Source organism: Hipposideros armiger, unplaced genomic scaffold (genome assembly GCF_001890085.2).
Source record: "Hipposideros armiger isolate ML-2016 unplaced genomic scaffold, ASM189008v1 scaffold_962, whole genome shotgun sequence".
NCBI lineage: Eukaryota > Metazoa > Chordata > Mammalia > Chiroptera > Hipposideridae > Hipposideros > Hipposideros armiger.
The window spans coordinates 323,349-334,800 of record NW_017732312.1 but is presented as its reverse complement, the minus strand read 5'-3'; the positions used below and the strand labels follow the sequence as shown (position 1 = coordinate 334,800).

Sequence of the window (11,452 nt, the reverse complement as noted above, 5' to 3'; positions counted from 1 at the left end):
GGGTAAAGAGAGAGAGAGAGAGAGAGAGAGAGAGAGAGAGAGAGAGAGAGAGAGAGAGAGATGGGTCATTTAGAAAACAGAAATGACCCTTCCCTTCCTGAATGTGTGAAGTTTCTGGTTGGATGCTGGAAGATGACAAAGTTCCTCAATGCCATTTCCATCTCTATGACTCTAAATATGTCAAGTTATTAACTCAGTGGTCAGAATAGAAGAAAAGATAGTAACTTGACCTGCTTCCATAGATCAGGAAGTTACATTAGCCTTAGAATGAAGAACATGGGGGAAACAGGACTTGAGCAAAGGTGCTACAAGAGAATGTAGAGCAGCCAGCTAGAGAGTGGTGTTCAGGTCATCCGATCCAGTAGCTGAAAGAGCAGTGTTGGGACTGTTGGGAAACTGAGGTTCTGGATCTGACCCTGCCAGTGAATGGCCGTGAAACCTTGGGCAAAGCATCTCCCACCTCAGGGGCTTGGTTTCTTCATCTATAAAACAAGAGATTTTTGTTTTGTTTTGTTTTAAGTTACCTCATATTTATGTAGATTTTCCCATGTGCCAGACACTGAGGTTAAGTGTTTCTTGAGGCTCTCATTTGATTCTTCAAAAGTCAGGGCCTTTGGGACTCTCAAGGAGCATGAGGAAAAGCAACATGTGGAGTGGCTCCTCCCTCTCCTCACTGGGTCCACACAGAAGCTCCCCCACCACTGCGTCTCCCTGCAGGTCAAGGGACTATGGAAAGGAACCTCCATGCAAAGATGGCAATTGTTTGGTGTGGAGAAAGGGGATTTGAGACATGACTTGGTCATTTTCTTGCTTCAGCCTGTGGAGATCTATTTCTGGGGCTGGGAGAGTTAAAAGGATTGTGAAATCTGAAAAGATTAGGGGAATATATGGCTTGGCCTGAGCTCCAAGCACCAAATGATGAATGGAATGGAATGCCCTGAGGTATGGAGCCAAGAAGGAACTAGACACAAGGATTGTGTTACCTCTTAGCCCAGGGCTTCAAGGGCAGGACTTACTTTTATGGGCCCATCCATCCAGAATGCTTTGGATCCAAGGTTCAAGGAGACATAGGAGAGCTTTTGAAGAACTCTGAAAACCCCCTCCAGCCCAGCCCGATGAGATAATGAGGAGGGGTTTTTTTAGGTGTTTTCTTTTTCTTTTTTCTTTTTGATGGGGGGAGGGAGTAACAATTTAACATCACCTTCACATTAAGAAAAGCTCTTGGTGGAAATTTGATTCGAGAAGGTATAAAATGTTAAATCAACCAAAGAGCTGTGGTGTACAAAACTTTGTCGCTAAATCTTTTAATCTGGCTTCTACATTGGTAGTTGGGGCAGGGACCTCACTGGTCTGGGAGTCAGGAAACCTGTTTAATCCTGGCTCTATCTACCTAGCTAACTGTAGCCTTTTTATTTTTAAAACACTGATAATAATCTCTGTTCTGCCTGTCCTACAAGATTGTTGTGAGAGTCAAATGAGCTAATGTGTGTTGGAAGTGTGTTATAAATGGTCAAATAGTTACCTGATATAAGTTATTATACATTAGAAAAACAGTTCATTTGTCAAAAATAAGCCTGTAGTTAAAACCAGTTGGAATTTTAGGGAAGGAATATAATTAAAATGTTCTCTCATAATTATGTATGTGGATAGAGATATAATAAGAAAGAGAAGAGAGAATCAAATAGTTGTATAACTGAATTACCTTTCTTTCCCTTAAAGATGAAGAATTAGACTCTAAGTTTACAACATCAAGAAAAGAAGGCATACGGGGTGACCGGTTAGCTCAGTTGGTTACAGCGTGGTGCTGATAACACCAAGGTCGCTGCCTCGATCCCCGCGTGGGCCACCGTGAGCTGCACCCTCCTTAAAAGAGTCAACTATGCCATTGTAGCATGAAAGCAATGTGTAACCAATGACCATGGCTGTTCCCCAATTTAAAAAAAAAGAAAGAAAAGAAAAGAAAGGAAAAAAAAAGAAAGAAAGAAAAGAAGGCATAGCAAAAATTATTTCCAGACCCCATGACCTGAGCTTTCTGAAAAAGGTTAAGTGAATTTACATGAAGCTTGAACCCAAGAAATTCATGCACAATTCAGAGAGCACAGGGCACCTTGCTGGTCAACCAACCTCATTCCAGGCTGTACAAAGAGCATAGAGACCAAAAGAAAAAGATGCCCAATATAAGATCATCTGGGCTTTTTGAGACTGAGACTATAGTAACATTTAACTATTTAGGGGTCCAAATCCATTCCAGGGAAATAAAAATTGGAAAAAAATGATATCATGTTTTTCTACCCTTGGAGAAGCTGAGAAATGAAAATTATTTCATGGTGGGGCAGTAGGCTTAGTAGGCTGAATAATGCAACCACCCCCCCACCAAAAAAAGTCCACATCCTAATCCACAAAACCTGGGACCATGTTACCTTACATGGCAAAAGGGACTTCACAATGTGATCAAATTAAGGGTCTTGAGATGGGAAATGATCCTGGGTTATCTGGGTGGGCCCAATGTAATCACAAGGGTCCTTATAAGGGAAAGAGGGGACAGGCGGGTCAGAGTCAGAAAATCAGAAAAGGAGATTTGGCGACAGAAGTGGGGGGGGGTGTAGAAAGAGAGATTGATTTGAAGATATCCTGCTAGCTTTGAAGATGGAAGAAGTGGCCATGAACCAAGGAAGGCAGGTGGCCTCTAGAAGTTGGAAAAGGTGAGGAAAAGTATTCTCCCTACAGTCTCCAGAAGGAACCCAGTACTGCCTGACCCCTTGTAGAGGTCTGATCTCCATACTGCCAGATTGTAAATTCATGTTGTTTTAATCCACTAAGTTTGTAGTAAACAACTAAAAACAAGATGCTAAAGATACTTTGTTAACATAAATCATTAGTTTCCTTTGATTCCATGGCTACTGCTGAGGTTGTGAATTTTATTCACTGGTTTTCAATCCGTGCTTTCCCTTTGCTTCCTTGTTATGAAGTCACACACACACATCCCACTTAAAACATAAAAAAAAGAAAAAGTTCCACAGTCGATCTGAGGCCCACTATGACTCCTTGCTTCTCCCTATTGACGCATCTTTACAGGAACCCCTAGTTTCCCTATAGACCCCTTTATTCCCTCCCCATCTCCTATTTCCTCCACTGCCAGAGGGCTTCTTGAACTTTGAGGCAGTCGATTTCCAGGCCTTAGGCTACTTTGAGGCAGAAGCCGTGAAGGAAAAACTGTAGGAATTATATAACACCTGTCAAGAACAGTCTCTGGTTCATTGTAGGGCCTGTGAGGTGGGCGAGATTGCAACGAAGACGTTGCTCACACAGCTGCAGTGTGCTTGTGTGCTGATTTACCCCAGCATGTGAGAGAAAGCTGGCGGCCTAGCAGGCTAACTCTGCTTAGCTCAATTCATGTGAACATGATGGGCCACTGTTTCAGTGCCTTGGTGATAGCAGGGAGAATGGCAGTAGTTCTTTGAAGGCCACAGAAGGAATATGAAGTACTATGCCCTGGCATTCAACAAGGAAGGCCCGAGCTCTCAGCCTCCTGCCTGGCCAGCAGACTGGTGGGCGGTAGGAGCCTGTGCTTCGCTGAGGCAGATCTGGCCCAGAGATCAGCTATGACAGACCACTGTGCCCTTTCCCTGCCGTGATAGAACCTCTGGGTAAGTCCACCCGAGATTAACATTACATAGTTCAAGTCACCATGAGGGCAGGATATCTGATCAGAATTTTCAAACAGAAAAGACTACCAGGAGGATACTTTAGAGTTCTGAGTTAATGTAGGCACAGCATGGAGGGTCCAAATGAGTTCAAGGGCACCCTGCTTTCTCTCCTCCTCCCCTCCCCCCAACACACAACATTATCACTGAAAAGTAAGTGTAGGAACTAGAGGTAAAAACGTCCCGCTTTCTCTTTGAGGGTTTTCCGGAGTTTCAAAGAGAAGGAGTTCACCCCATTGGACCACTCAGCCGTCCTCTCTCCTTCTTCTGTCCCAAATATCATTCCTTTACCTCGGGCTTTACGGAATATAACCTTACACATGGGAAGAACAGAAACACATACATGTTCAGATGTGAAGGCAATGAGCCTGGGAACGGCGGCCATTCCTTTCTCCTTGACTTCTGGAAACATCTTAAAGCGTGCAATCAGCATGGCGTACATGTTAGATATGGCGCCACCTAAAGTGCATAGTGACACACAGTTACCTTTTCCAGACATTATCAGCATAATTTCACATGCAAGCCACATTCCTATTGCCAGTGACCTAAGGTCCTCCTTGGACACAGGAGGAGACATTCTTATTGGCTGTTCTTTGCACTGAGCCCTCAGGCTCGGGCACTTAGCTAAGAGGGTCCAGGGAAAGGAGCATTGGGTCCATGGGACGGATGCTCCCCTTCCACCCTCATCTCTGTCACTAACATGAACTGTAATTGATTCTGCTTTTGCTGGGAGCTCTTTAAAGAGGCTTTTAAGGACTGAGAAATTATTGCCTTCCTTCCCAGCTTGCAAGTGTGGTCATTCTGCATAAAGCCTGGGAAAATCCTACTTATATTCTGTTGGAGAAGACTTTATTTATTTTCGTTTCAGCTCATGCAATGTGTTACACTTAAACTAAGACAAATCAGTTGCTGTTAATGATGTGAACTATAAATCAACAATTCTTACAGAATGAGGATAAACATCCAAGCCCATCTCATCATACTCATCTCTTAATTTGCCCCAAACCGTTTTTCCATCTTAAAGACATCATTGAAATAATTGTAATGGTTAACAAAATCTTATTTCATAATTATAGGAAAACAAGCAACTAAGGGAATTTTAAGTCCATATTGAATTGCTTTTCCTGCGTCATCTTAAGGTTGTCAAGGATTTCATACCATAAAATTTATATATTATAAGCAGAGTCTCATTTGACAAGCAAAGAAAAGTGAGTTTTTCTCCAGGATTGTTGGAAAGGTTGGGATTTTTTTTGCTATCCAGGAATAAGACTGATTGTTGTGTGTACAAATGAATATGCAAATGAATATGGAAGTTGCGAGATCATGAGGTAGAGTGAAAGTACTGTCTCCTCTTTCCACTCAAAGGGGACATGCCATCATGGGAGTGCTTGAGCTCCCTCCCCTCTGGGGACTGAGAAGCAAAAGGGCTCTCTACACCTAGTTGAACAGCCCACACAGGGCCATGATGGGTCCTGGGCTCCGATGCAAGCAGGCAGCCTGACACAGAGCCATCGTCACCCAGATCCTGGCTCTGTCATCAGTCAGAATGAGGGCGATTTCTAACTCTTCTGGACCCCAGAGATGTGCGACAAGCAGAATCCAGGTCAGACCCGCTCTGAGCAGATATCCTGTTCAAAAATCTGACTGTCTAAAAGCTTATGGTTTCTCAGTCCTGGCACTTAATGATATTTTGGACTGGATAATTCTTTGTTGGGGGACTGTCCGTGTATTGTAGAGTGTTCAGCAGCCTCTTTGGCCTCTACCCACCAGATGCCAGTAGCATTACACTCCCCATCCCCCATGTGACAACCAAAAATGCCTCCAGACATCGTCAAATGTCCCCTGGGGGGGGGGGAGGGCAAAATCAGGGGCAAAATTCTCCCGTTGAGAACTACTGCTCTCATTCTTCTTAGAGAAGCTGGAGAGAAAGGAAGGCAAAAGCAAAGGGAGAAGGTGTACACAAAGCGAGTGCATTTCACAGGACACGTATCCAAGAAGCTTCCAGCTCTGCCTTCCCACTCTTCACTTTGCACCTCAGTCTTTCTCTGTCTAAGGGTTCAGCAGCCCTTACAGCAGCGGTTCTCAACCTGTGGGTTGTGACCCCGTTGGGGGTCGAACGACCCTTTCACAGGGGTCGCCTAAGACCATCGGAAAACAAAAAGATATTTACATTATGATTCATAACAGTAGCAAAATTACAGTTCTAGAGTAGCAACGAAAATAATTTTATGGTTGGGGGTCACCACAACATGAGGAACTGTATTAAGGGGTCGCGACATTTGGAAGGTTGAGAACCGCTGCCTTAGAGGGATGAGAGGCCTCTGGAGTGCGAGGACTGCTTTGTGCAGCACAGGCAGGGGGACAGACGCATGAGGCCTGCATGCTCTTATTTCTCATGAATCTTCCACAGAAAGGATGCAAAAGCAAGCCCTGAATCATTCTGGAAATCCTGTTAGGAAAAGGTGTGTGACTAAGCCAAGCCTTTCCTCTTTTCCCTCCAGTCCTTCATGACTTGCTGAGCAATGGAGTGCTCAGCTCTGTGGCTTTCAGGTTAGGTGACATCACATAAACACATTTCTTCTAGAAGTCTCAAAGGACTTTCCATGAAGCACAAAACCTCTGGATGTCATAGATGGAGGCGTAAGGTAAACTGAGCTGAGCTATATATTCAAGCCACAGACCTATCTCTTCATGCTTAGTCCCAAGCAGTGGGACTTCCAGACCTCAGGCACGTAAGATGTGTGTTGTCCCCTATCCCCACCCTTAAAACATGAGACCCTTTACCCCAGGAATAAGGCTGGCTGCTACCTAGAAAGGCATCTATTAGCAAGTAAGGATGCTATGGTCCATCTCTTGTCTGTAATGCCTGTAGAGAGCAGGGAAGAAACAGGCTGCCAATGGCCTTTTCTTCCGTCCCCTCCCCACTTTGCAATGTCTACATTACACTGTAGCATGACATCTATGGCTTCCCTCTTGGGGTGACAACATATGGTTCTTTAGGAAGGAGCCCCATCATCAAGCTTAAGTTTTGCCTACTCCCTTCTCTTGATCATTTCCTGTTATTGATGAGAGTGGCAGGGCAGGCCCTAAGGCCATACCTGGCTTAGCAGAACTACCAAAGAGGGTGCTTTCTCTGGGTATTTATTTCCTGGGCAGGTGGGCTCCAAGACCAGCCAGGTAAATTAGTCCTGGTCTAAGACCCCTTAGTCAAATTTTTCAGGGTCTTACAGGAGCAGCTGTTCTTTCCCCACATCTGGGAACCACTAAAAGAAGAGAGCCCATGCTGCTCCTGGCTCCCCCAGGGACAGCTCAATCATACAACCAACCCGAAAAGAGGAGGAGGAATAAAAGTAGAAACGATGTTGATCCCTGAACCCTACCTAATACCGCATGAAAAATACCTTAAGAGCTTCAGTTCCAGGCAATAATGACAAAGTTCCCTCAATAGGGGATGGATTTCCAGAGGAAAACTAAGTACTAAGTTCCCTACAAAAGAAAAGCTAGCTTAAAATTCATCACAGCTGGTGTTCAATGACTGAAAAAGAAATAGCTAATTTTCCTTTCCATTTAACTAACATGTTTTCTTTCGGCACCTGAGAAAAAATGTACTATATCTTCAAAAACATAACATAAAATAGCAGATCTGAGCTTGTAGGTAAAGCTGCTCGATTTAAGCCCTGGCCTTGAGGCCACCGTGGCTCGTTTTTCATTTCTTCTTTCCACCTTTTCTTTATTTTCTGTCTCCCTCATCATCTGCTTGTCTTTGTAGATTTTCTGAAGAGAGATCACAGTGTGGCCTCTGCCTGGCCTGACACAGTGGCCCATGCGGCATTGGCTCTCTGAACTGAGCCTTAGGGAAGCAGCCATCCCATTATGATGACTTCCTCCTGCCACTGATCAGGTGGTGATCTGCACACTAGGTTTCTTTTCCATGGGTCAGTGACTCTCTCTTTCCACTGCCTTTCTGATTTCTATTTCTTCTCTGCATCAAACCAAGGTCACACACAGACCAGGGAACCAAGGGCAGGGCTTGTTCTTTCAGGTTGATTGTCCTGTCTGGAAGAGGTGTGAACAATGGAGCTTAGAGTGCAATGGCTGGTGACACCAGGCAGGATGGGAAAGATTGAATGGCATGATAAAGAAGAGAAGGAATGAGGAAATTTTTGAAGAAATCATCACGCCCTTTTTCAGCTCTAAGAAATTGTCTCCCAAAGCAATCTCTGCCCCTCTTGACCAGCTTCTCTGCTTGTTGTTTGAAAGGGACAAGGTACATACGTAGGCTCTATTAAGTAGATCTGCCCTCTTATGCACCCTCAAGCAGGAAATGCTTTATTAAATGAGGCTACCTTTTTCCTTTCTCTAATTCTGGGAAGAGCATCAGGGAGTGAATTTTCTTATTGCCCTACATGATCCATACATCCTGTGCATAGGATCCCAGTAGAAATACCCATAAAAATCTCTTTTTATGCTCTTTCTGAACACAGATAACTAATGTGCAAGCATGGTGTATTGGTCACGTGTACCTAATCAAACTGATTTCTTTGATCAACATACAGCCTATTTAACCTAAGCAGAAATCCAGAGTAGATATTTAATCTTTCTTTCCTAGGTTCATACCAGGAGCATAACATATCAGGAGAAAAAAACACAAAGAAAAGTTGAAATATCATATACCAGGAGAAAATATCCCATCGCCAGAGCCCCCTGGCCAGCCAATGATTTCTCTCATTTTCTTTAGCGTGACATATTCCAAAAGCACAAATACTGGAGCAATTTCATAGGTGAACCTGAAATGCAGTAATGGCCAGATTTTATGTATGTAACTCAAAGATATAATTCACCATTACAGTATCTACAGAACTATTTCCTTTTTCATACCCTACAGTCACAACTGTTATGATTATAGCATTCAGCAGAAAGAAAATTATGTCTTCTGAAAAAAATGATTTGCTCATTTTCTATATTGGTAAAAAAGTCAAGAGCTTCAATTATTGGCTTAGTGCACAAGGATCATTTATTATATTAAGTAAATAAAGAACATTGCTGAGTAACACTATTTAAAAGACAACATCTGGTCTCATTTCTCTTTTACACTATACATAATTATAAATCCAAAATGCAAAAAAGTCTCCTTTATTTTTAAAAAATGTTGTACAGCTTTGCATGAAAGTTATATCAGGACTATTTTCTATTAAGCTAGAGTGAACACCCATGGACTTCTGAAGTCCATATCACTATTTTATGGGCTACTTAACAAGAGATTCTCTCATGAGAGGTAGAATAAAGACTGTGGATCTCAGTAATAATTTTTCTGGATTACTCAAAAACATATTTAGCTACTTACATGTTAGTGTTTGCTGTTGATGTCAGCCAATCTGCCGCTAATCCCACCATATCCAGCCCAGTGGAGAGTTGATTGAAATATCTGGGATGCCCTAAATAAAATGGAATACCAGAATCAGGATTGCATCCTATGAAAATAAATGCCTCTCAAACACACAATTTCTCTAGCTAAAGGACCTTGAAAGATCCTTCAGTAATAGGAAATCCATATTCTAAAACCTAACACACACACACACACACACACACACACACACACACACACACACACACACACCAAAGGAACATTTCCTTTAACAAAAGAGACTATTTTGGATTTTTGTATTTCTTAAAACATCCTCTAAAAGTCTCCCTTTGAATATTTCCTATAAAAATAACAAATGTGATTTGCAATGTAGACACTGGTTAATTTCTTAGCATTCTTTCAATATGCTTGCAAACTAAAATGCTAGTGCAATCTGAAGCTATTCAAAGTCAGGCTATCCTTGTTTATACTTGTGCTGCTAAAAAATCCTTTCTTTGTTGAAGCTGTGGTGGAAATCAGTCATTCCATGATATCCGCCAGGCATGCCAACATTCATAATAATATCAGTGACAAATGGCTGATGATCACAAAAGACAAGGCAAAAATGAGAAAATAGGACACTGTCGAATGATTTGCCCTGGTTTCAAAAGGTGATGATTGTCTAAAGATGGCATGGACAAAGCTAATTCTTCTCAATTCTCTTTTGTACAAATATTTAATTATAAAAAACAGAACTCCTTCATAGTTGCGATTGAAAACAAAGCTGAATACAGAAAACATCACTGTCTTGTCAACAAGATACACAAAGATATAGTCAGTGGCCGGATCAGTCCATTAGCAAGGCTTAGCTAATTAATTTCTGGATTTCTCTAAGACTCTCTAAAGGGGTTGACATCCAAATACTCCTGAGGCTATTGTTCAAAACATGATGGTAAGTATCTTATTAGAATTTGTTTCCTTGCCTTGCCCCATAAAAACCTATCTATAAATATGGGATTTGCTTAGCAGCAAAAATTTTGGAAGATGAACAATTATGTAAATAGCATCTGATAAAAAGGCATCTGCCACTTAACTGGACACCTGTCTGAGGCTTGGGGATGTGACAGTCTCTCATGCCAGCATGGGCAAAACAAGATAAAGGGAGGCAATGGGGAAAGCAGGGACAAAAGTCAACACATAGCTTATCTCTCAGACTGGAGTGCTCTCTTATCAGCTTCTGGCATGTGGCTAGACAATTAGACGCTGAGAAAAGATAAGAGCTGGGAAAGAAATGAGCGCATTTGAAAGAGATTGGGTTTTGTGCAGCTCTCTCCCTGTTCTCCGCCATTGTCTTCCCTCTCTATGGCCTTGCACGGTGCCTTTCTGCCTTTTTCCCTCTTTTCCAGGCCCTCTGATGCTGACCCTGGCAGTTTGTGCATCCCCGGAAAGTGAAAAAGCCGTTTTCGCTGCCCCCGCCGCTGCCGGCTGGAACAACCCTCCACTCCTCTCTGCCTCATTGACTCCCCATTTCATTAGAGCTCACAGCTGAAATGATAGCCGTCTTCTTCCTCCTGGTGCCCCTGCATTTCTCTTTCCCTAAGCCATTTCTTTAAAGGAGGAGATTAATAAGGATTAGCAAACCTATCCGTTAATCTACTCTCCCAATTCGTACGCGTTTCAGCATGAATTTGGTGTCTGTTATCATGTACTATTTAACTCTAGGGAAACTGTGGCATGAAAACCTCTGCGCAAAATTGAGAGGGATCTCCAGGTGTGTGTTGTGGCTCAGGATATCGGAAAGCCAGTCCCGCCCCCACCATGACTGCCTTTAGGAAACCGTAGAAATAAATTGGGTGCTTTAATGGCCTGGCTCCCTTCTTCTATGTTTTTTTGACCTTGGTCTCTCATGTCACATGGATGTCTCCCGCCTCCTGAAAAATTTGAAAATACAGAGGGAGATAGTTTGACAGGTCAGAACAGCATGACCTCTTGATTTCTGCAGAAATGTTACATTTGCTCCCTGCGCATGACTCCCACAAGCTGCAGGTGAATCAGGGCAGGACTCTGAGAGAAAGGGTGTGAGAAGCCTGCTTGGAGCCTGCCAGCTGTCCCAGCAGCCCTGGCATCCAGCTGCCGCTGCTGCCGCCCCCACCGGGCCCTGTGCAGCGAGGCTCCGCGCCAGGAATCCGGAGGCCCGGCATAGCCTGCGCAGCCAGGGAGACGGCGAGTTTGAGGCGTGAGATGAGAGCCGCTCCTGCCTCTGGAACGCTCTCCGCAGATTATTAAACAGACTGGAAGGATGCACAGACTGCAAACAGCCATTCCCGGGCACCTCTGAACCGGGTGTCCGCAATCAGTTGGGAAGGGGCCCAAAGTCACCCAAACTGCTCTTTATATACCGGCA

At 43.5% G+C, this 11,452-nt stretch overlaps 1 protein-coding gene across 1 annotated transcript in view; it reads right to left on the bottom strand.

Moving 5' to 3' along the window:
* Positions 1 to 11,452, bottom strand: part of GAD2 (glutamate decarboxylase 2) — a 73,796-nt gene that overhangs the window by 57,080 nt on the left and 5,264 nt on the right. The window contains exons 5-7 of the mRNA XM_019630874.1: positions 9,049 to 9,139; positions 8,379 to 8,491; positions 4,048 to 4,163 (exon numbers count right to left, since the gene is read on the bottom strand). Coding sequence (XP_019486419.1) covers positions 4,048 to 4,163; positions 8,379 to 8,491; positions 9,049 to 9,139 — 320 coding nt within the window. The remainder of the gene's footprint in view (positions 1 to 4,047; positions 4,164 to 8,378; positions 8,492 to 9,048; positions 9,140 to 11,452) is intronic.